At 37.9% G+C, this 26,434-nt stretch overlaps 1 protein-coding gene and 1 long non-coding RNA gene across 2 annotated transcripts in view; both read right to left on the bottom strand.

Moving 5' to 3' along the window:
- Positions 1 to 1,896: 1,896 nt before the first annotated feature.
- On the bottom strand, positions 1,897 to 5,888 carry LOC141788222 (uncharacterized). Its single transcript, XR_012598119.1, has 3 exons — positions 5,813 to 5,888; positions 2,980 to 3,038; positions 1,897 to 1,964 (listed from the first exon to the last, which is right to left on the bottom strand). It is a non-coding gene; the product is annotated as an uncharacterized LOC141788222 (long non-coding RNA).
- A 2,990-nt stretch (positions 5,889 to 8,878) lies between these two features.
- The window catches only part of gpc5a (glypican 5a), a 131,505-nt gene continuing 113,949 nt past the window's right edge, over positions 8,879 to 26,434 (bottom strand). The window contains exon 9 of the mRNA XM_074667099.1: positions 8,879 to 12,713. Within this exon, the coding sequence (XP_074523200.1) occupies positions 12,553 to 12,713 (161 nt within the window). The 3' untranslated portion in view covers positions 8,879 to 12,552. The remainder of the gene's footprint in view (positions 12,714 to 26,434) is intronic.

Genomic DNA, 26,434 nt, shown 5'->3' with positions numbered 1-26,434 from the left:
TTTTTTAATTAATCAAACAAAAGTGTTAATTATTCTCTGGTTCCATATTCTTAAACGTGAGGTTTTTGTTCTGTTTATGTCATTGTTAACAAATTATCATGGTGTTTAGAAGGAAGATCCTAATACAATTGCTGTTGAGTGGATATAATCTAAAGCTTAAAACTAATCAGGACAAAAATGCATTCAATGAAATGTGCCTAAAGCTTATTTGAATAACTTGAGTCTATGCATCAAGTTTGAATTTTAAGCAGTCAGCTGTCAACAGTAGGGAAGGTTAATCACATCTCCTCCTCCAGGGATGTATCCAGACTTCTTTGACTTGGGTGGCTCTGGTGGGGAAGTTACTTATGCAGATGTTGCATACAGGATGTATGCTCACATGAAGTAGCATTAATAACTCATTATTCAGTCTCCACTAATCTTGTGTACCTTAGCTACTGGCATTTAAGTATCACACAGATGCTACAATCTAGAAAGATGATCTTAGATTTTTTCAGCTTAGTTCTTTGAGGATTCAAAAAGATTGTTTTCTAAATTCACAAATTTGAAAGTACAACTGCCATGAAAAGTTTTGCTTTTTAATGTGTGACTGTGAGCAGAATTTTGTGTGACTGATCCCTCCCCAGAGGACTTGTCTCAGTAGCAAGACATTGGCTGTGCTCCCATGCAGACAATATTCAGGTTAAGGTCAATATTCCAGTTTCTGAAACATTCAGTATAACCCATGTACATGTGTGAACAATCCAAGTAATTCCTTTTTACATGGTACACCCATCGAAACAGCGATGTACGGACAACATTTTGACGCAGAGAGAACGTCATCAATGCACGTCATCTCCACTTTGTCCTGCTGTATCCATAGCAACAACAGCAGCAGCAGAACGATGGACTTCCTCTACTCAAAAGACCAACATTCTTTTCAGACAGAACATGCATAGAACACACATTAATTTTCCCTTTTGATATCCGGATAGGCGTATTCATGAACAAATATTCAGGTTAGAAAGGAGTAACCAGGGCTGCGCGGTTAGCGCTGTAGACTCACAGCAAGAAAGTCACCGATTCGATTCCCAGCTTGGCCGGTGGGTCTTTCTGTGTGGAGTTTGCATGGTCTTTGCATGCGTGGGTCCTTTCCGGGTACTCTGGCTTCCTCCCACAGTCCTAAAACATGCTCATCAGGTTAATTGGTCACTGTAAATTCTCCATAGGTGTGAGTGCGCGTGTAAAAGGTTGTCTGTCTGTCTGTGTCAGCCCTGTGATTGACTGGCAACCAGTCCGGGGTGTACCCCGCCTCTCGCCCACTGACAGCTGGGATAGGCTCCAGCCACCCGCGACCCTGAACAGGATAAGTGGTTCAGAAAATGAATGAATGAATGAAAAGGAGTAACCCAGGAATGTTTTTCAGGATTTTAAAAACCAGAATATGAGCATATTTCATTTTTTCAGAAGGGTTATTGGTGTTTACATGGCTCCTGTGCAACCGGGTTATTGCTAGTATTCTGAATGTAAAGGGTTACTGACTTCATGTAAACGCACTCATTGTTTTACAATTTTAAGCACTAAAAAAGGAAGTGCACTACTTTTTAGTTCAAAGAAAGCTCTTTTTGGTCTGATGCAACACAGTCCCAGCAGTTGAGTTTGACACAATGCAGTACTGACCTTAGTTTAAGGATTTGGGGTGTGCCCAGAGAAGCAGCCTGTCAGATTTCACAGAGGGGACATGTCGCCCTCCTGGACATGCACCTGCTCCACCAGTAAGTTTCTGCTGTATTTGATGTTAAACATTTCAGAGATGAGAGAAAGTATTTCTGGTTGATTCACCATGTTCAAAGTCCAGTCTCAGTTATGACTGCATACTTTGAGTGGTTAGCTGACCTTCCTGGAGACATGGGGGTATAGACATCACAGATTAAGACAACCACAGTCCTCACTCCAGGCTCCAAGTTTGGCACCTCTACTTGTTCCTACAGTGTATGAAAGGAGAAGAAAAATAGTCTTGTTCTTTCGCACATGAGGGAGAACAACCCTATTTGTCTCTTTCTACATGTTTTGGGGTTTATTTGAACTGCATGCATGTCCAGTCTTGTGATCCTTTTTGATTTAAAACAAATGTGATATATTTCTTTTAGTTCTGTGCCTTTCTGTTATCTGCTGCTGTTTCTCCTCCCCCTTAAATGTCCCAGATTCCTCTTTTACCGAACAGCGGGTTCACTTGTCATCGCAGCAGTACATCACATCACATTTTCATAAATTTGAGGCTCCTGCACAGATATTTCAAGCTCATTTATGGTCACTTATCCTCACACCTGATCCCAGCTCCTGGCTCACACAGTACAAATCCAACACTTCAGGCGAATAGTCCCGCAAGCCTGCCAAATTTAGATTTCAGGTCAAATGGCAGGCACCTATGACTGTTCATGCTGCAAGTGAAATTCAACCGATATACAACATAAGGCAAAGGAATATTTCTATACAAGCTCTTTATATAATTTCTGCATATTAAAGGAATATGCATTCCCTACTTATGGGCTAAAGGCATATGTGTGTGAAGAGGAAAAAGTAAAAACTACAGATAAAATAGTTAAAAGCTTGTGTGATGAAACTTAAATTCACCTTAGTATAAAAGTAAGTTGCAAAAAAGTGTGGAGAAAAGTCAGAGTGATAAAAAGAGAAGATGAGTGGAGAGGAAAGCCAGGGAGGGAAGGGATGAGAGGATTTATCGTGAAACCTGTGCTGTAGTCCTGTCTGATAATCTGGAAGCAGTGGGTGGCTAGACAGCGGGAAAACACTATATTGATGGGACTGTTTACTCCATTCTCAGAGGGAAAAAAAGGCTCAAACACAGAAAACAAGAGAGTGAGAAAGCACAAGCTGCTCTCTCCAGGTGGTGTGTGTGCCTGTGTGTGTGTGTCCCATTGTGCTATGTCTTCAGTTTGCCATTAATGTCTGAAAACACACATCAAGACATGTTAAAAGTACCTGTGGGGCCGCAGGGAGGCTCAGTTTGGCACTCATGACACCGACTGTTCTCTTTCTGTCTGAAAATGAAAAATGAAATATATGAATAATAGAAATGATACAGCGCAGTCATGAATAAATGCAGGTTCTTAACCTCTCTGTTGGATCCAAGCTGTGAATGTTCTGTAAAATATACCTGTGATTTTCCGTAATGTCTCTGTATTTTATCACTGAGAGGGTCAATATCTGCACTTGACCTGAGCTGGACCTGTTGGCATCTGAGCCACTCTTCCCTTCTTTGGTTATAACTCTATGTGCTATAATTGCACCGATTCACAGACTCACAAATGGGTGTTTGGTTTATGTTAGAGAGCTCTACTTTGCAACATAAGCCTCAGACTTATAAGCCACCTGAATACTGGGAGGAAATGAGGCTCAGGTTCAAACTTACACATGTAATTTACATCTTCATTAGAAACAGAAAAGAAAGAAATGCTTATTCTTGGGGGGTAAAGTGTGACAGCAGACGTAATAGTTTTGAATTATTTCCTATCAGTGTTTTTTTTAACATTCTTGAATAAACAGTGCAAACGGCAGTGACAGTGGCTTCATATAACTCCACTGAGGAACTTTTAATTGGTGTGATTTTGTTGCTGCTTGTGGACAAAGTGATAATGTCCCATCCCTTCAGTGATGGTATTCCTGAATAAAGCTGTTACCTTTCTGTCTCTCACCATCAAACTTTGCTGTAAGTTAAGCAAACAGGCTGTTTCTACATTATGCTGTGAATCAACTCCCTCCCTGGGGTAGCAACTATAGCGATAAATATTGACATAGAAATGATTTGTCTTGATAATGATCCCTTTTTTTGTCAGTTTCTCATTTATCATCTTATTCCAGTGTTTTAGAAAGCAAAAATTATGCTTTCTTCATTTTCAGTAGAGCTGAAGCTTTTAAGTATTCGAGAACACGATCATTGGCAAGAGTGCAGCCAAAAGCATTAGTATCTGACAATATCACAAATTCATAACCCAAGGAGTATAAATCCTATTCAAAATTGTGAAGGATACATGAATCTCAGAGCCTTTTTTATGTAAATTCACCATGTTGTTGTAAAGTTTTCACTGATAACGGCAGCAGTTCCTCCTAAAATAAAGGTCAGGGATTGACTGGAGTCAGTTCCATTCATTCTTAAAGGACCCTAAATGTCCCTACAAGATTTTGGTGATTCATTTCACAGCTATTTTGACACGAGTTTGAGCTGCATATGGTGATTTATAAAACGTCAGCGGATTGCCAATGTTTTGATTTCATCTACAGACCGTGAATGTTTGTGTGAGTTTAACAGCATAATGTAAGATAACTACTGAGGTATTTCAGTCTGTAAAAAAAAAAGCAGCAAAAGAAAACATCATACTGGTGACTTTGGAAAGCATGGGGAGCATAATAAGTACATAATTTTCAAAAGACACAAATAATTTAATAAATAAATTAATTTAATAAATATAATGAGCTAAAACACGCTATTAGTAATGTTAAAACATTAAGAATAAAAAGGCATGTCAGACTGCGAACAACGTGTTCAGTAAATGAAATGTAATCACAGAAATAAGCCTGCCCGAGTTTAAAAAAAAGAGACCTCACTCATATTTCAAAACAATTGAGCTCCTTGACTCATTGAAAGTCACGTCCTGTGTGCAGAGCTAAGCTTCTGAAAACACCGGCTTTACTATGAACAACTTTAAGAATGATACAAAGCCCTGTCTGCATCTGCACTCTGATGATTAAAGCCCTCATCTAAGTTGAGGCTAAACGCTAGCACTTGTCAAGGTCACAGTAATAATTTTGAGTGAAACAGAAACCTCGATGGGAATATGAAATTAATCTCTGTATATGTTTGAGCAGCGCTCAGCACTATTCTCCTTAGAAGGTCCCAGGAGCTGTTCTTCACTGTGCAGAGATAAAAGAGCCCAAAGACAACGGTTCACACTAACTGAGGCTTTACCTCTGAGTCATTCTGAAGACACCGAAAGAGTTGTAATTGGACAAAGTCCTTCTCAAAGAAACTTTTACAAAGGCTGCTATTAAAAAAATACCACTCCAAAAATGTCTTCACTTCTTTTTAAAATGAGGAGTTCATTAAACTCACCATCCATTTCTGTCTCTCTGTGGGAAGTCTGTCATTACCGTCCATGTTTCCAAACCCCCAATTACCAGTAATGAAAACAGCTAAAGGCACACTCTCTGTAGAGAATAACTTTAGTGTGAGCACCTGTATGTGATGATAAAACGATTGAACGCGTTTTGATTGTCAACATGTTTTAGTTCAAGGATTTGAAATAAACATATATTTTAGTATTTGACAATGAGATACCTAGTGATAGATTGGTGAACAAAAAGAGCTTTAGAAAGCTTTTGGTAAACCTTTTCAATCTGTTAAACTTAACTTCAACTCCTTTATTATTCTGCAGATATTTCTATATAATATTTGCCCTGAAACTTCCTTACTGGTTTTATGTAGTGGATTTTTTCAGCCAAATGTTCTGGTTCAGCACTCTTTTCCACACAAACAAAATATGACTTTTTAGTTTTTCTAAAAGAAAAAAGTAATCAAAATGTGTAAAATAAAGTCATAAGTAAGTAAGTAAGTAAACTTAATTTGTATAGCACTGTTCACAGACACAAGTCACAAAGGGCTTCCCAGTAGAAAAACATAGTACAACTAACCATAAAACAACAAACTTAAAAGCAACATACTTAAAAACATAGTACAACCAAAACATAAAACAACACATCTAAAATCACAGTGCCTAATCAGTGCCACCACTGGATGTGTTAGGACGCGAATGCTCACCTAAATAAATATGTCTTCAAGGGCTTTTTGAAGTTGTCCACTGAGTCCAGGGGGCGCAGATCCTGGGAAAGTTCAAGTCCATTCCTAGAGGAGCAACATTTCAAAGGATCCGTCACCCCGAGTTTAAAGCAGGTTCGTGGAACCATCAACAAGTATTGCCCAGACGACCTCAGGCTTCGGGCTGAGCTATAGAGCTTAATTAAATCCACAATGTGAAAAGGGGCCTATCTATGTAGGGCTCGGAAAGTTAGCACTAAAATTTAAAATTGAAAACAGTAGGCAACTGGAAGCCAGTGGAGAGACTTGAGTACTGGTGTGATGTGAGCTCTCCTGCTGGTGCTTGTCAAGAGCCTTGCAGCTGCATTTTGGACTGACTGCAGACGAGCCAAGGCTTTCTTGTTCAGGCAGGTAAAGAGACTGTTGCAGTAGTCTAAACGCAAGGACACAAAGGCATGAATGATCATCTCAAGCTCCTGTTTAGACACCATGGACCTGAGCTTAGCAATATTACACAGCTGAAAAAAGCAGTTTTTAACTAACTGCCTTGAGTGGTGCTCTAGTGACATGGCCTCATCAAAAATTACCCCTAGATTCCTCAGCTTAGTTTTGGCTGAAAGGCTCAAATCGCTTAAGTGCTGTTTAATGCTGGGAATTGCACTGTCTGGGGCAACAATACGTGTTTCCATTTTGTCAGCATTCAGTTCGAGACTGTTATCACTTAGCCACTGTTTAACTTTTGTTAAACAGTTGAATTAGGAGCTCACTTTGTGAGTTTCAGATGTTTTAAATGAGCAGTACAGCTGAAGGTCATCGGCAAATAAGTGATAGGAAACATCATGACACTGCTTAATTAACTTGCTGAGAGGAAGAACATACATCAAAAACAAGAGCAGTCCCAAAACAGAGCCCTGGGGCACACCATACCACAAGTTGCAGGGCTTAGACAGTATGTCTAATGTAAAGAATTAAGTTGATAAACAATGACACTGCACTTCTGCAAATCACCAAAGCACACACTAAACTTAATGATGAAACAACAAAATGAAGTTTTCGATGCATCTTGTGTTAGTTTTGGCTGAATTATATTTTACTGTTCCTGGGGATTGCAGGATTTGCTCTTTATCCATCAGCTTGCAATTAATTTTTACATCTCTCCCCATCTTTGGTCAACATTAAAAAAAATGATAATAATAATCACTGCATGAAACCTTGACACTCAAGTGAGCAACAGCATCCGTATCTGCATGCAGATAAAAAATAATTTTGATTACAGTTTTTCTCAGTTGCTTTTGTATATTTCTCAAATCGTCCTCTGCATTTGCAAAACAGTACATGCTTTTCTCAAAACAGTTTGTACAAATAGCAGAAAACCATGGATTTTCTGCAAAAGCTAGTCTCTTTTCCAAGTCTCTTTTCCAAAACTCTTTCAAAAGTAAATACCTGTGTCAGTGAACGTCAGTGCCATCAGAATGACCAGCCCTCATTATGTATGGATAGGACAGTCAAATTGCTTAGTCATGTTGTCAATATGACAGGGTACTTTGGATGGATGTTCTGATGTAAACTATGCCGAAGTTTTGATGACAGTTATTGTAAATTGTAAGTTACATGTTTGTGTAAGTGGGAGATTGATTACAAGAGACTGAACTAAATTCACATTTACACTTTCACTGGTTGTGCTGTAATTTGTTGACTGACCACATCATTGTGATAAATAAAGGAGAAGAAGGCACTGCATAGCACAAAGAAAAAACAAAAAACAAAAGTAGAAATGTGAACATACGACAGTGTCTTCAGGGAAAACTATTCAGTGCTCTGACAATTACAGTGCAGTACAGTCTTCCTACAGCTCGTAATGTTCATGTATGTTTGGCCACAAATTCACATCCATATCACAACAAATAACTTCTCTGTCCACAAAAAGTCTGATTGATTGAAGACACTGCTGTTCTTCCAACTTTTGGCTGCATCCTTCAACCAACCTCAGCCATTGTAAGCTTGGGACATTTGGTCTACAAGTGTGATACATCTTCATTGCCCTTTTACAGGAAATTTGTTGCCACTGTGTGAACAGAGGACAGTACACAGACATACTTGCCAGTTGATATTTCATGAGATGCACCTTTGAGCTATTTCAGGACTAAGATTGACCAGGGAGCAATCTACCAACCCAGAGTGATTTAGAAAAAGTCTGATAGAATGTATGGGAAATCGTTGACATATCACAATAATCTGTTCAACCTTTTTGCATGTAAAAAAAACAGTAGAGAATCATACATTATAATTTACAAGGATGTCCCAAAGCATTTGCAACTTGGTCAAAGAAATGAGAAACTGCCTTTTTGATGGGCACAAGTGACACAATGGTATGAAGATTAAAAAGGTAATTTTGAGAATTCCAATTCTAATCTGAGAAATGAACCAAAGCAACTAAGAAAAACTGTAAGACTTAAATGTCCCAAGTCTTTTATAATCTATCTAATGTTTTTCAGTTCTGAACATTCAGTTTGTTAATTTATTTCATGAGATTTTAGCTCATGACAACAAATGTATATGAAGCATTAAAAGTATGGGAAAAGGTCTAGTTATGATTAGAATCACTTGGATACTTCATACACTCAAAGCCATATTTTAATGCAGTATCATTGAGCCCTTGATTGTAAGGTTAAATAAATAGATATGCCCTTTGAGAGTTTGACATACCAAGAGTCTCACTCTTTATCCCTCTCAAAGGCAGGCATCACTGAAGGTAAAGTGGCAGCGGCTCAAAGTGAAGGACTTCAGGTGTCTTTCTCACCAGAGTGACTGACTGTCAGCTCATTGATGGCTGTGAGAACAGAGCTGCTCCTACTCTCACCTTTAGTTAGAGTGAACAAAGGGTGCGATCTCTGGCGTGAACTGAAGGCACAGGATGACAGTGTGAGGAACTCAGAGCATGCTGGTGGAACTTCTGAAAGAACAAAAAGCAATATCTCACTAAAAGATTCTTGCACCCAAGAAAGTCCTTCAATTGAAACTGAAAAAAAGATGACCAGACATGCCAAGGAATCACTGTGTAGTCTTTATTTTATTAGAAAATCAATAACATGTCATCTAATATATATATATTAAAGAGTGGACAAAATGTAAATATACATCATTTCTGATTGATTATTCTATTTTTGACTTTAAAAGTTTAACTTTACTTTCAAGATGCAGGTTTTCAGTGAAAAAACAGTGAAATAATTCTCAAGCTACAAAATAATCATGGGCCACACCTTTTGGGAGGTCTGGGAACACAAGGAGAGCATTACTGTGGAAGCAAGGAGGAGAATAGACCATGAAGAAAGCCTCAAGATATGGCTAGAAAACTTAAGTTGAATTTAGGCCTGTCACTGTTAACACAAGGTCCTAAATTAATTATATACATAAAGATTGTTTAACCTACACTATTTTGGCTCTTCCAGTAAAACCGTAGTGATGCCACCACAGAATCCTCCTGCTTCCTGCTGGCACTGTAATGGATAATGAGAACAGGTCTGTGGTTTCAAATGGCACATTTGACTTTAGGAAACCAACATTTCCCAGTCGGCTCAGTTGGCGTCACAATGATTTTAAAATATCAGCCAAGAAAGTATGTTTGGGCCACCATCTACAAGTGAAAGATCCAGGTAATCAGACTGATGGCAACTCCGTCAGAAGAGCCTGGATGAAACACTCTGAAGCTGTCTTCAGACCACACCAGTGCAGCAGCATTTATCGAAAGAATACATTTTAAATGTTGACATCATACAGTCCATTTTCATTATATGTACTTGACTCCTAAATTATAGCATTGGTAAGACTGCCCTTATTGCTAATATGGACTTAGATGCTGGAATTTTAAATATGCAATGAAACTGATTAAACCTCATTAATTTCAAGAATTAATGTTTAATTGCTTTTTAATAATTTATCATATGACAGCCAAAGTTCAACCTTTTTGCAATTATTTATTTCATGAATTATTAATGACCAATACAAAAAAACAACCAATGTGTTTCCTTTTTCAGCCTTTGTTGTAAGAGCTGCAATATACTAACTTTAAAGTAATGCTGAAAACAGATCTAATTTGACACACCAACAGCTTATTTAAGGTGAAACAGGATGATATTGCAATCTGTAATTCCATTACTTGACCTTAAATACCTTTTTACCTGAAAATTGCAATTTTGATGTTGTTGCAACTTGTTGGCACAGTAATTAAGCAGAATGAGTCTATTCAGATTTTAAACAACAAGCAATCAGTTTTAATACTTAACTTTTTGCATTCACTCCTCTTTCAAACACATTTTCCTGACTTCAGTTATAAAAACAACTTTCCAATTGTTTGACTGCCTAGGTTTGTCTTTTCCGTTCTTTTTTCTGCAGTGTCTGACCTTTTCAGCAATGCAATTGAGTTCTAAGATCTCAGCAATTGCTTTGGTGAGGACAGCATCACAGAGACACAGACAGAGCCAGCAATGTAAGCAACGTCGAAATTAAACAGTGAGAAAAAAAGGGGGGGGTTGTCATAGAAGTAGCTTTTCTTGGAAGACATCACAAGAAAAACAGTCCAGGTTAAAAAAGATTTGCATGTTTAACAGACATGTCATCTTTTCTGATAAACAATTCACTTGCTGTGAAGACATGTGAGAGCTATTCTGAGACACTGCAATTCATTTAGCATGTAGCCTGTCTGGATGTGGGTGCACCTACATCAGCATCGTTAACATCTGGCCTTTTTTTCTTTCCTCCTCAGGAAAACTGTCTCAATATGTAGCGATAATAACCTCATAAGAGACCAAATTAAAGTCTTTCCTATAAGCACAGGAGAATAACCCGACATCTACATTTGGCCTCGAGGCATCTTTGTCTCTGTACCTGTTATCTAGTTAAAGACTGAACACATTATGTAATAGTGTCATTAACACGTTTATTTAAATGACAGCAGCACTGGCTTTAAATGGGCCACCCTGTGATATAATTGCTCTGCGGAGGCAGTTGTGACTTATTGGTAGTTCAACAGCTCTAAGGTTGTTGAGCATTGCTGGTTAAAAAAAATCTCATCTCAGAAGCTTTACATGCAGGTCATTGAAATTGAGAGTGCAGTAATAAATGATAAGTATGATTAATCTCAAAGTTATCACTCTTAAACCTTGAAACTTAAGGTGAAAAAGCTCAGAGCTACTCAGGTGCTTCAGATGCTTGAAGAGCCTTGGGTGTGTATCACGATAAAAGCTGATCCTAGTATATTAAAGGTGAAAATGACTAATGACAAGAATTACCATGCATGCTTTAGAGTGAGGAAGGTCACAAGCTTTTAAATATGATCAGAGAGATTGTGATCACACACAGCGCCTGAGGAATTTGTACCTTTGGCCTGAAAACAAAAAGCTTTTTTGGTGCCCTGATTGATTATTTTACTCTGTCGTGTATTTACAGTGTAGCTTTCATGTTTTTATTCATATCTGTGGTTTTATGCAAATAATTTGAAGATAAAAGTGCTTTTTTGGTCATATTTCAGCCTGTGAGAAGAGGATTATTTTTACTCTGACAAGCAGTTCCGCATCACAGTGGAGCCAAAGAATCAGGTCTTTGGCTTTAGTCAGGTATTGAAAAAAAAAAAAAACAAGCACAGCATATGTGAAGCAAATCCTTTCCCTTTTCTGTGCCCAGAAACCTGCCAGCAACACACCAGCACTATGTAGTCAGGTAGAAGCAACTCGCTGTGTCCTCACCAGTGTTTCCAGGAGCTATCAGCTCCGTCCAGGCCTGTGGAGGCAGAGCGGGATAGAGTTTGAAAGATGATAATGGACTCCTGCGGAAATTAATCCATTTCTAAAGAAGAAAAGAATATGACTTTTCTCACTTGGCCCCCACTTCCACCTGCCTACTCCTCTCCTTTCACAATTCCTCACAGCAGCAGCATTACAGGTCAATTTTTAAATTGAAACATACTAATTGAATGGACTCTGGACAGCATGGCAGCTATTACAAGTTAGGGGAGGCAGATGTCTCCAATTATTTTTTGTCCTTGTTAACGGAGTGTATTGAGACATATTATTGTTTTGTTCTGGAAAAATAGCAGGTGTACTATTGTATAGTTGTACACGTTAAACTCAGACAGAATCCGAAGCACTTTTGGCACAAATAACATCTGCAGAAAAATGGATCTGATTATAGAAGTGATTCCAACAGTGATTTAGAAATAGCAGACAGATTTAAAGTCAGTCTGTAAAAGAAATAACCCTGTAAGGACTGTGAAGGATGTGTTCTCTTCAATTTTACCTCTAACAACCAAAGTATCTCTACAAAATTTGACTCTTTTCACAGCATTTTAAAACCTTATTAAAAAAGTACAGCTTGTACTGTGCATACAACATATATTTTAATGCTTGTATACATTTTCAGTCTGTATATATTATTAGAAATAAAATTAAATTAATACCAATTTTTTTACAACTTTACTAAATTTTGACATTAGCTGTTATAAATAAGTCATTATTAGTGTTCAGGAATGCCTGGTTAAGGATAAAAAATAGTATTTGCAAAGCTGAACGTCTTGTTAAAGCCACAGTGTAATTTCCACACAATCACTGGCTCCTGCCGTGTCCTGCACTGTTTGAAAGTGCAGCTCCATTTAATGTTAGAGCCCCCTCCATCCTCTGGTCCTTTTCATCTCTGGATTAATGGGCTTGATATCAAGTCTTGAAAGTTTCTTGCTGCTAAAAGGGCAGCTGTTACAAGGCCAGCAGCATGTGTAAACATGGCAATATCAAGGCCCAGATGGCTCCTGTCAGTCCATGACTCCTGGATTCACCCCCCAATTTGGAGTCCTCTGCAGGTGGATAACGATGATGATGATGATGGTGTCTGTGATCACCGGCCACATCTGGGATCACTGAGGAGAGAGCAGAAACCAATGGGCAAATCAGAAGGGCGCACAATTTCAGTATAACCTTGTTGAGGCTGTACTGCGCAATGATAGCTTAAAGGACAAGGCTGACATGTTTTAGTAAACATGTATCTATTCATCATTGAATAAAAACAGTCTGTGTCTCAATACTTCTCCCTATTCTTCTTCTGTGTCAGTCAGCTGCGAGATCATTCAGTTCTACTGAAGATAGAAATGTTTTAGGTCAAAAAATGGGTCAGAAATAAATGTTTAATTTTTAAAGTAGGTTAAGAAATGTGTAACAGTCACTGTGCACTGAGTCTTTTGTTTCATTAAACATTATCTAATTATGAGGATATTTACTGAGATCTATTTTAGGGGGGTTAGTACACATTTTGTCTTCTAATGAGTATTAATTAAGGCAGAGCAGCTTATGTGAGGCTGAGTCAAAATAGACTATAGTGTTTATACTCATTGTTTTGCAGAACAATGCTGTCCAGTACGGTTTTATGGGGTCTTAATTGTTTTTGGATATGAATGGTTGCTTTTGGCACAGAGGAATGGGCTGTTAGATGTAGGATCAATTCATTGTTGGTTTTGGTCTTTTCATAAGATTAGTTGGCAAAAGAGCAGAATATTGAAGAAAATAAAAAGGTGATGAAATTAAAGTTTTTCCGAGCTCAAACTAAAGAGAGTGCAGAGTGAATTCATTCAGGTACATTTAAGATTTACAGCAAACCTCTGACATTTCTCACTACTCAAATGTGTTTGGGTTTTATCTCAGTTTATAAGAGGAGCCTTAATGCATCATCCATTTTCACAGCTGCAATACATTAGTGCCCCCTCTGCACCATTAAGGCAGTTTGTCAGTCTCCACCACCCTGTTGATAGAAGGCTGATGCAACTTTAGAGCACCTTAAGCCTCCGCCTCCTCCCAGGAGAAGCAGCAGACGGCATCTTGGGTGCTCCTTTGTGTAAACAGCCATCAGACTGTTTGTGAAGAGTAGTCAGGGATTAATGCCCACATGGTCACTAAAATTTTAAAAGCTTAAAGTGATATTAATCAACACATTGAGTTCTTAGAGAGAAATATTATCTTTAATTGCTCATCCAGTTTGAAAGCTGTTTGCTAACACTCCTGCTGGTACCCACTCCCTCTTGCTATTGAGGAAAAAAAAACTGAAAACTAGTACGATGTCTCAAAGTTGGCACAGATTGAGTGGTGATTTTTAGGAACAAGAAGAGATATGAGGAGCGAAGAGTGCACACAGGAATACAAAGACAGTAAAACAGCATACAAGAAAGTCCTCAAGCAGAATCCATGTAGGGGACTCTTCAGGTCTTCGCCCTGTATCCACACCACATAAATACCAAGGGGCTAAGCTTCAGCTTGTTTCTTCTGACATCTTTAACCTTCATAAAACACTGGTTTACCACAGAGGTCAGCCTAAGTCTGAGACTTGTTTCTCTTAGCTTCTGTTGGATCAAATGCACATATGAAAACAAAAACAGATATTCTTCTTTTCAGATGACTCCAACACTTCATGATCTCAGTTTAATACAAGGTGCTTGATGTTATTCAAATGTAAACATATCAACTTGTAGCAAGAGAAAGGCCAAAACAAGATGGCAATCTCACTTTTTCTTACAAAAATGATAAACACTGTTCTGACCTTCATTGGTAGCTCCTTGAAATCTGACTACATTAATTACAACGTTGTGAAAGCTCCATATGAGCCGAGCTTCTTCAAGTATCTACACCATTTTGACTGTAGCTGGAAGTCAACAAGACATGTCAATGATACGCTATCCAGATTAGAAAGCAGAGAGGCTTTAGTTACAAAGACTCCAGGATGAAAAGCCTGCAAAGGATCAAAATCAGTTATTGCATTTTGTGATTTGTCTATCATAGATTTAAAAATTGCAGTGCTGTACTGGACAGTTTATGAAATATTAACAAAGGTTTTAAAAAAGGACAGCAGCCTGACTCTGTGTCCTCTAACTTTCTAATAACCCCAAATCACACTTGCCTGAACTCAAACATCCTTTGTCCTCTAAACCTTTGAAAATTACACTTTAACATCAGAGGATATCAATCCAGACAACTGCATCCCAGAAGCTGTCAGCATCAATGTTTTGTTTGCATCTCTTTGGAGACACCAAGTGTTCGTGTAGGTTACTCTGTGCCCCTCCCTTAGAGAAATTAAGCATCCTCTTTGGCCCGGGTTGTGTTACCCGAACACACCTCACACTGCGTCCTGGTTCATTCCCACAAGAGAGGAGTGAAGCTGAGCCGGGATAGATGACCAGCTGCTCGGGGACATTCCAGTTTCTCTCTCAGGCCCAGGGGTCATAAGTCTGTCGTGGGCAGGATTAGTCTAACCCAGACCCTTTCACAGTGTGTAAGGGCTCTGTTATCAAACTTTATCTTACTGGCAGAGAAATAAGACCTGCTGCAAAGGCCATTTGTTCTCTGTGGACTTCAATTCCACTTTTTATAGTGCAGCAGAAATAGCCTGTAATTCCTTTCCCCCAAAGCGAGATCCACAACAATTACTTGTTGCTGTAATGGCTAAATTTCCCTCAGAGGATCAATTAATCTTACCTTACCTAATCTTATCTGATCAAATCTAATAAAACCTAATCTAATCTGAATTTACAGAATCTAATCTGTTTGTTTGCTAATGAATTACACTTTTTAAATAACCACTTTCCATTTTAATGAACATCTAAGAGCTGTGATAGAAATCTTTTTCCTTACCTGTCTGCTCTTCATGTTAGAGCCCACACATGAGCCACCGGTGAAGCATCTGAGTGTGGCCTGAAATTAACTGCCTATTGATTCACTGCCGAGGAGTCCCCAGGACAGCTATTTGAAGGTCTGCAGCTCACAGATAGTCTGTCTAAGTTTTGTACCCAGGAGCACTGAACTTCAACACCTCAATCAATTCCTCTTACAGAAGCTTCAAGGTTTCTAATGAAGCAACAAGCTGTGGACACAATGACAGAAAGTATCTCCCCGATGAATAAATCCTGCACTGCTGAAACTACTTTAAATCAACTGTGGAGGAGGCACAAAGCAACAGATCCCAGAGAGTCACGGACATGAGGTCTGACCTTCAGAGAGGGAAATAAAAAACAGCCAAAATGTATTACATCTGCCATGAAGAATATTTTCGAAGCTATACTCTTGGGCTTCAATGTCTTGGTTAAGAGAGGATGGAGCAGTAGATTCGGCAGCAAAGCAGGTCAGGTTGGGTAACAACCTGCAGTAAAGGCAATATTTTTCAAGTACATGCATTAGTGACTTTGACTGTGTGTACTAATAATCAAAGTGACTGCTGGATCCTGTTGCTATGAATGATAATGGTGGTCTAGGTCAAGGAGCATATTACAATACATCTCCAATACAAAGCCCACCAGAGCATAAATGTACCTTCTGTAACGCAAGTGTTTAGGCTCAGAGAATCGAGTCTTTAACTGCTTTGTCTGCAAAACATATATTCTTGTAACTTCTGTCTTGACTTTTTAAAATTTCACTAGAAGCTGCTGAACTGGTGACATGTTTTAGCAAAGTGTCAGCAGAGACGGTCGGATGTTTGAAAAGGTGCCTGGACTGAAAAGAGACATGGGTCAGAAAGAGAGGCTTACAACTGAAGTGAAATCAATAGAAGCTGATTCCTGAGGACTTGGACCAACAATGATCAATAGCACACTAAGTGCTCCAGAAAAAACTCAGCAAAAAGAAAAAAAAGCAACAACAAAACACTGCAGTGGTGGAAAGAGCCTTTAGTGTGATTGCAAGAGGGTCAGCATTCAGAGTTTCATGCCCACATCTTCAGCTGCTTGGATTCACTAACAGGGCTTTCATGAAAGAAGAAGAGTTTGTCAAACTTCAAATATGTTTTCTTTCCTTTAGTTTAGCAGTTGTGTTCGATGGAGAGGCAGCTTGAGATTGTAAGCTGCTGATTTATCATTTATTGATGGTTCCATCTTGCTGCTAAAAGCAGTTTTTTTTAAGATATAAAACAATCCAACTTCACAGAAGGTGTTGTGAAAACTGTTTCTAGCATGGCCTGGGGCATTTTCTTTCATCAAAACTAAGTGTGTAATATGAATATGAATACATTGCCAAAAGTTGACACAAAGACCCACATTGAGGCAGCTTTTAAATATTATGGCCCATGACTGTAGAACAGCCTGCCTAAAGACCTGAAGGCTAAACAGTGCTTAAACATCTTTAAAAGCAAACTTAAAAATTACCTTTTTGGTTTAGCTTTTAACAGAGTTTTACTTTTACTTATGTATCTAAGTAAGTTTGGATTTTCATCTTCTTAAACGCAATCCTAACCTTTAGTTTAATATATATTTATCTATTTGTGTTTCTTAACCTAATTATTTATCTTCTTATTTACCGCACTGCTAATTTCAGCTTTTTAATTTTGTATCTTAAAGTTTTAGTTTAACATGGTTTCACTTTTTCTGCTTTAGTATTTTAATATTTTATCATTTTGTTTGTTTCTTTTAGCTTGGTTATTTCTTATTTTGAGTTTAACATTTTACTGTGCCTTCAGTGTTTCCTCATTAAGGTTTTCCAGGTAGCGTTTCTACAGTTCCTTAGGTCATCTGCACAGATTTTAATTAACTGTGTTCACCTCGTGCGTTAGGGGTGTGGGTTAGACACTGATGTGTGTATTTATCAGGTCACTTTTGAATATTATTATTGTTTTTGTTTTGTTTTGTTTTGTTTGGTCAAGCATTTTGTGTTGCCACTATTGTGCATGACAAGTGGTTTATAAATGAAGTTTGATTGATTGATTGATAGATTGATATGCATTTCAGTTTTTCAGTCAGTTGCTTCAAAATGTAGATATATGAATATGTACAACTAAAATTAAAGGTGCAATGGGACAGATTGACGCCCCAAGATTCTAACTCTGTCCTCTGGCTACCTTTCATATCATTTCCATTTGTCATCACTCTCATCTGGGTCCAAACCAAAACTTAATTTGATGGGTGGCTGCTTATTTTAAGCACACTTATCAGACAATGTAACCTGATGTAAACAGGCTTCTATTTGGAGTTATTTTTGTTTCCAGGACCAAACAATTGCTCAGTGAGGGAGCAGGGACCCTTTTTGCTAGCTGTCGACTCCTGCCTGGGGAAGAAGCTCCGCCACAATTTAACCACATTGATTTCTGTGTTATTTGACAACATTATTAGACCGCCTGCTGCCTGAAATAAACCTGAGGACTGAACACAAGAGACGTCCTGGAGTTTTCTGTTCGGTCTGTCATGAAGAGAGAAGTTAGATGGGTTACATTAACAATGTGTCCTGAAGAAGCACAAGCAGTGATTCACACACTTGAACCATTCCTTTCCTAATCTGTATTAGCTTGATGGCAAATGGTTGAACACAATCTCAACATCTAGACTTAATGGAGATGTTTGAGTGATGTTTGAGAAATTATGAAACTGGATAAAGGAATTGAATGATTTTTTCAAAGGTGGCACTTCTTGTTTGAAGCAAAAAGTTTTGTAATAGAAGTGCAGGCTGAAGTCTGGGGATGTAATTATAATCTGTGCACCGGAGTGTGACAGTGTGAGTGCTCGTCTGATTCTAAATTGTTGGGGAAGAACCTGTGTTGTGAATGTTTTGGGGAGTGTTTCCCCAAAGCCGTCTTACACCTCCTGACTAGTCTTTTTAGCGTCTTCGCTGAAGCTAAAATTTGTGATTACACAACTGTTAAATCCGATGTAATACTTTGTCATGGGAATTTTTTTTCACTTACTGTTCTTCAAAAAAAGATGCATTTGCAGCTTCTTTCAACAGCAGGAAACACCTTAGGTTTCTGCTAAGTTAACAGATAGCAGAAGAAAAAGTGAAAGCAGCAGCCTGGGAAATTAAACTTTGTGTTTCATCTGGAGCAAAACACTGAAGGCAGTAGGGAAAATCACTTTGAGATGTTTGATAAATAATGCAAACATGTTTTCAACAAGCAGCTATCACTGACAATGATTTATGTTGGTATCAATGCTAACAAGCGTTTAAATGCTTCTGACACATCCTCAGTATTTTAACAGCAATGAACAGATACAGGACTTTAATGGCGCATCTGCAGCTATACTGTGTGTCAAAGGTTCTCACATTTTACCCCAGAAGTCATTTTAATTATATGCTTTTTTTCCATTTAAACCCAGGTTTGAAAATGCAGAAGGCAGAAATAAAAAGCAAACAATACTATGATAATACTACTTCCTCAAAATCATTTTGAAACTCCGCACAGCCCCTTTCAGCATCAATTATGTCTTTAACATATTTTATTGTAATGTCACTGTTGGAGCAGTGTTCTGTACAGCAATAATACACTGTTGCTTTGTTTATAGTGAAGTGCTTTAAGCTTTTAATAATTTAAAAATGTACTGTTAATGCCCCTGTAAAGGTATCTGGTGTTGTAAAACGGTTATGTGTTTTTGTTCTGTTACATAAAAAAAGAAGTTGATTTAAGAATAAATAAAAAATTAAAATTAAAATTAAACCAAACAAATTGATTTAAAGTAAAAAATAAAATAGATAAATAAATAAAATGTTAAAATGAAAATATAACATAATTAAAAAAAGATAAAACAATGAAATAATATCAAATGAAAAAATAAGAATAAAACAAGCTAAAATATAATTAAATTACATTATCACATGATGGTGAGAAGAACTCCTTATATTCATTAGGCTTATATTTAAAATGCATGTTGTTTTTACTTTTTGTACCTATTCTTGAGACCTATTGATTTGAGACCGAGAAAATATATATAGATTTATGCATGACCTCATCCAGCCACGCTCCACAATAGTTAATGTCTAAATGCTGAACCCTTGTCTTGCTCTTAAAACTTTCAAGTCAAATGCATGCAGGAGTAGTGCAACACATTTGTCTCTTGAAGTACCACAGTAGACAGTATGTCCATGACAGGCACCCCTTGGGTAATGGCCTTATGGACTCCACTCAGACTGGACTTGCATTCTTCTTTGGTGACTCAGGGATATGACTCAGACGCACAGTTTGGTGACTCAACCACAACACTGAATAATATGACAAGGTCTACACATTTTTTAGTAAACCTCACAGTATTGCACAGCACAACAGCCACAGCAGCCTTCACAGCTTCAAATTTGACAGAGACAAGTTCTCTTTGTAACCCGTGGCAACCTTCATATCACTGTTTGTCTGGGGGAGTTCACATGACTTAATGAGTGTCACAGTGAGGGAGCATGCTTCATACTCTGAAATTCAAGATTTAGAGTTTTAAGGTTTCACTGAGAACTTTGAATTCCAGTTTACACTCCTACTGAGGTGATTTTTTCAGATGATACACTTTCCGCCTTCATTTTCACATCTGGATACTTCTCTTCATGGCTCACAAGCTTACAGGTGTACATGTTTGACAACAGATGTGATGTTGATGCATTTTATTTTGCATGCATGGTGGATGCATTAAGCGGATACATACAGCTTTCAGGTGTTCTCTCTAAAACAAAGCCCACAATGTTGTTGTCCTCTCACATATCTCCATTAATACTGTCGGTCAGGTCTCTAAAAGAGGGGCCTATTTCTGGAATTTTTGTCACCAAGAGTAAAAAATAATGCATGAAATCAGATGTTGTCTGTCCCCCGTCTTGTCCATCAAACCTGACAGCTTAAGATGGGTGTAGGCTGTCATTGTGTCTCCACTGAAAATTACTTGTTTAGGCCATCTGTGTAGTTGATGATTTTCCCCTGAATTATCACTGATAGCAAACTAAAAGCTTCCCCTGCTCTTTCAGAACCTTTCACAAATGATGCAGAATGTCTTGAAAAAAGGACGGCTAATGCATTCAGCTTAACTTCTGGATATGAATTTTAATGATCAGCGTACAGCCCAATCTATGCACGGCACATTGAGCATGAAGGCAGGATAAGTTAAATGAAAAGACACATGCATTTTTCCTCAGCCAGCTGCTTTCCACCGGAATTGTTTTGTTTACATAAGAACGAGATCAACTGAGGAGAGCAGCTAAATGAAGAGAAACCACCTGAGACCTCTTGGAGGGAAGGCTGAGTGCTCCTATTCTCCAACAGAACAATTGAATATAGCTCAGCGCCGGAAACGTTATCCCCATTCAATTAGATTTAAACACCCAGAGAAAAACGAATAAATTAACTCTTTATCCACAAAAATCAAATCATTTTGCAACATTTCACTCATTTACATTACCTGCACAATTATAGCCTTTAATGAATAGCCAGTGTATGATGATTGATCCTCCTTGAATTTTCCAGTTTTAAACCATCTCTCTTACTCAGTGTTGAAGTTTTACTTTGCAATCTTTCAGCTGTCATGTGTTTACTGTACAGCAGTGCCAGGGAAGGAGGTAATACCTGACACCTGAGTCTAAGCAGGAGGATTTATCACCCAGACAGAAATCTAAACCACTGTCAAACTTTCAAACGAAATCAGCTGTGCATATTTGGAGGACAGTCTTAAGAGACAAGGGTGAAACCTTTTGTCCGTACTGGAGCCATGTCTTTTAAGATGTTAATAGCCTGTTCATGTATCCACAGTTTTTGATAAGTTTTAAAAAAGCTTGTTTTTTTCTGGGTATTTTAAATGATTGCAAGGATTTTTCAAGATATCCCTGGTCCTGAGAGGACAAAAATAAGACCTTGTGAGTTACAGGCCAAAACCAGTAATTACTAATTTGCATGTGTTTTGGTACAATTTGTCTCTTGCTGGTTTTGGCCTGTGCATGTATAAGTGCTTTTTTTTTTTTTTAACAAAATTTGACACTGCTTTTATTTTAACTGTCACGTGTGTCACCCACTGTAATTCTTAGCAGCGGAAGATGTGAAAGACAAAAGGGCTGTGTCTTAAGCCTACTGTTACCATTCTCATCTGACACCTACCCAATAACTTCAGGGATATTGCCAAGCTTGCCCTGGTGGTCTTGTTTTCTTTCTTAGACCATATTAATGTGGATAAAATGATGCCTATTTCATTATCAGCAAAACACTCCTCAAATGAGCTCTTACTTTTATTGGGTAGCATGAAGAATTAAAACCCTGTAATACAATGAACCAAACTCCTGCTGCCTCTTTAAGGCTCCCAGAGATACAAACTGCTGTTCTCTGATTGGCCAGCACTCCAGAGGCCTGTTGGTGCCAGATCTTAGTGTTTGAGGCCCTCCCCTTTAATGTGCCAAAAACTAGTTGGTTAGTTGTGATGACCTCATCAGTTAAGTAAGTCTCATGAAGATCTCACTTAAGCCCCTCACTACTCAAATGCTATGTTGCAGAGATTATAGAAGGACTCTGCAACACAGACCATCCTTATTGATGGATGTATTCGCAATAAATTATGGTCTGGATGCTTCACCAAGCTAATCTGTTAGTCTATACATCAACTTTTTAGAGAAAAAAAAAAACATCTTGTAAAGTAAAAAAGTAAAAAGTAAGTAAAAAGTTCAAGAGTGTTGAGAACTTTGTATTCCCTCAAAAGAAGAGAGAGGATGTTCTGTCTAGAGACACCTTGGCTGTTTGATGGTAAACTTACTGGATTTCTTGCTCTCCTTTCTGAAAGCAATCATAGACTGGCCAGGTTGGTAAACACAAACAGAGTCTGTTTACTGACAACACATCACATAACTGTTTGTGTAGAGGAGAAAGAACAAACAAATATCCCTTGCTGTCTTTTGAGGCTGCCGTCATTGGATGTAACCTAGCACAGGAAGTAAATACATTATGTTTATTAGAATGCACCACATCAGTGATTACATTCAGAATAAATCAGTTGAGCAACAAAGTAGAAGTACTGGTTTATAAGCTTGTTTGCGATGGCTAAAACAGAGACACAGGTGTGCCTTCTTCTACAATAAACATTGCCTGATAATCCCTTAATAGTTCAATCACCTTGAATCAGGTCAGCGAGCCTTTTGTCTGATTTAATTTGCCTGCTGTACTTAAAGCTTAAGTATTTCAAATGTCGAGTCTGACCCCCAATAAAACCCGCATCCATCCTGTTTGTGCAATTATAGAGAAAAGCCGGATCAATGGAATCTAATTTAAGGTAGAAGCATTATTCCAAAACACAGAGTGCGGTGCAGTTCTGCATGGAGCCGGCCAAATGATTAAGTGCCTCAGTGAGATCCTGTATAGCTCTGCTGCACACAGCACAGTGAGAGCGTTCATGTCCTGGATCCCATCACCCCAGCCTCTATTACATCCTCAGAGCAGTCAATACTGGGCTCTGACCGCCAGTCATTCACTCTCAGGTTGCACACACAGGCAGAATACAAATCAACCAGGGAAAGTCCGAGCTCTGCATTCACTCTGTGTCCAAACATTTTCTTATTGCAGCTCTGTTTGAAAGAGCCTTGTAACAAGGGTTATTAGGATGATATTACTAAGGAAAAACTGCTGTGAAAATAAAAAACTTTATGACTGTGGTGCTGGCAAATGCAATGTTAGTTCAAGGTAGGTAAAAAAAAAAACTACTTCTCTGTCATACTTATATCTGCATGCTCTTGTCAGGAGTGAGAAAGGTATCTGAACATCATTATCAGCCAAATTAGAAAATGTACTGATTGAGAACTGTTGGTGTACATAATTAGAAATAACTATCAAGCCAAAAGCCAATTCCAATATTTTCCTTTAATTAATTTTTGCTGCTTTTATTTTTGATGTTTTAAGCCTCACTATCAAGGCCAGGGACCTGAACAAAAATTACTTTTCTTAACATTGGTAAAGTTATAAAGGCTTGTGTTACACTACTTCTTAATGAGAACCAATTCAACTGTACAAATAATAAATATATAAAATGTAACCTTCCTGCTATTTAAAAAAAAAAGATTATCTTGTTTCAAAAATAACTAATATAAAACTCAATCTACAATGCAGAATCATTACAAATAAGTTCTTCAGGACTTACATAGCTCAACAAAAGGTATTATTTCTGTACTACTTGGTAGATGTACTGTCATAGATATTTTGTTTAATCAAGCATATTTGGAACAAATGTGGATGTCTTTGGATCCTTGACAGGTGGTTGAATAAAACAGGTAATATGAATGCATCGCCTCAGGCTTTGGGAATTTATAACAGCAGATTTTTGATATTTTTCTTACAACAGACCTGAATCTATAGAATTAGGATGCAGCACTGAGAACACGATTTGGCAGTACAATCTATAACCATTATCTGAATCTAATGAGAGCAATTTAACTGGCAAAAGAAAAAGGGCCTTCATTCCCAGTGATTATTCCTCACGAGTGATAAAACACAGGCTCAAAACAACCCTGTTAATATTGTATCAGGCAGAGTCAGAGAGCGTTAAAAAAAGGAGGGGAAGTGTTCAATTTTTTATGTGCAGTTCCCTTTTTCCACCGAGGAAAACAAAACATACGGGTCTGATCAAATTGACATGCAGAGGTAAAGGTCTCAGCAAACCTGCCCTCCTCTGTCTCCTGCTTTTTCTTCAGCAACAGCAGCTCATCTCCTCAGAGTTAACCCTCGCTGGAGTCAACTACACGCAACATATAAATAGGACAAGGGCATCCAGCTTTTTAGAACCTGTCTTCAGGAATAAATCTGAGACTAAATGGTGGCAAAATGGCTTCTTTTTTTTTTAGTCGCTTCCTGTTCTGAGCATTGATGGCACACATTAAAACATAATTTTAAACAATTACCAGTTATTTCACAAGACAGATTCCTGATTTTTTTCTAAGCCTGTGTAGCTGTTTTTCAGGCTGATGTGACTTAGTGAGAAAAAAGGCAATGTTTCTATCAGCCAACGAGGATTCAGTTCAAATACGAAATCAAAATCTGAAAGCATCTTATCTTATCCAAAGCTATCTCATCTGAGATTTTTATGTTTTATTTTTGTTAAAAGTAGACCTGTTGATAAATAAAAATTCTACCAATGAACTGTAATACAGTATGATGATGGTGTAATGATTTTTAAAGCATCACCATATCAAACACGAATCTCTCCTTTCTGGATCTGTTGGTTGGGCAGATGGCTCTAAGTGAGAATAAGAGCAACATACGGCACTCAAAGCTTTGTAAAAATGTGTACAGGATACATGCTGCATGATGTCCACTGGTTTTGCAAATAATCACAACACATTAGTAAATTTTGCATACCCATTAAGCATGTGCCTCATTCAGAAGAGTGTCAGTTGTAAAAATTAGGAGGACAGAGGTGAGGGCAGCAGCTCATGGTCAGTCTAATAGCTTATAATGAAACACCTCCATCATCCATCATCATTGCATGGTCTGGATAATAATCTGGTGTCCGTTCTACAGTAATTTGATCTTCTGCTTGAATTACACCTCAGAGATGGTTCTGTTTTAACCAGCGCAGAGACAATCTTGTAATTAGCATGACCGCATCACAACCAGCTATCACCCTGTTCGGAAAACACAATTTGCATAATAAGGTTTTTGAATTTGCACAGTTCCCTGTCTTATTAACCTTCCATTAACCTTTAGATAAACATAGGCAGCTCTGAGCATTATTCCCCAGGATCACACACCAAAAGACTTGGCCCAAATTCATCAGACCAGCTGTGGAATTGCTTATGGGTGATTAGGCCAGTGATAGCTGCTCGCATCACTGAAGATGAAGATCAGAGAGTTAGAAAACAGCTAGAGTATACTCTAACTAAGAGCACACTCGTTTTCATACAGGTGTTATGGCAAATTAACTGGTGAAGGTAGAGAGTAAAGAGAAAAAAATATCACATTAGAAATTTAAACGATATGTTCCTAAATCAATACCTTGAATTTTATAACTTTGATATTATTTGAGTCTACTCTTAATGGAGAGCTTACGCAAAAAATAACCTGCCTTACCTTAGTTACCCTTTACATAATTGCAATAGGTCTAGGTTCAAGCCAGCAGCCAATACCATATTCCTTTTTTCCCCTTTTACCTTCTCCCTCATCACTATCAACAAAAGGCATAATTGCAAATTGTGAAAATTTTGTATCTGTATTCTGATCTTTTATCTCAGCTCGTCCTTTGGTACACATTATTCACAGAGAAAATAAAAAGACAGTTTGATATCAATGATTCACAACATATCTAAAAGTCATTTTACTGCTGGTGTTGTGTTACAGAATATGATAAAGAGCATACACGTTTAATAATTGAATATCTTTCAATTTATAATCAACTTGAGGGAGGCATTAAAAAATGATCTCTGTTCGTGTTTGGCTTGATATTCCTCAGCATCTATTTGGAGAACCTTTCAGAGTAATGACACTGTCATTACTCTGAAAGATGACAACAAAGCTTAACATGAAGTTATTATCAGTCAATGCAATGACAGAGAATCTTGTTTAGCCTCAGGTTTCCTACAAATTTAATCCACTCAGAGAGGAAAACTGAAATGCTTCAAAGTTTTAGGACAGTTAAATACAAGTTGACAGTAGTGCTGGAAGTCAATTCAACCCCAATCTGACATCAAAACCAGAAAAGTTGTAATTCTGAAAAAAGTGTTTTCATATAATTTGTACATTACTACTAATGGGACCATTGGGTTTTTTTCGATCAGAAATTAATTATAGTTATGTTTTAAGAAGAATGTAAGAAAACATGATGTAATTTAGTTATTTGTTGGCTATAAAAAAACAAAAACAAAAACATTTTTCTCCTTCAAACTCTCAGCTGATGAACAGCAGCCAGAAGCA

This window comes from Halichoeres trimaculatus, unplaced genomic scaffold, assembly GCF_033239565.1.
Source record: "Halichoeres trimaculatus isolate MK-OKI-2021-1 unplaced genomic scaffold, fHalTri1.1 fHalTri1_scaffold_3, whole genome shotgun sequence".
Lineage (NCBI taxonomy): Eukaryota > Metazoa > Chordata > Actinopteri > Labriformes > Labridae > Halichoeres > Halichoeres trimaculatus.
Note: the sequence above shows the minus strand (reverse complement) of the source record. Positions and strands in the feature narration are given on the sequence as shown.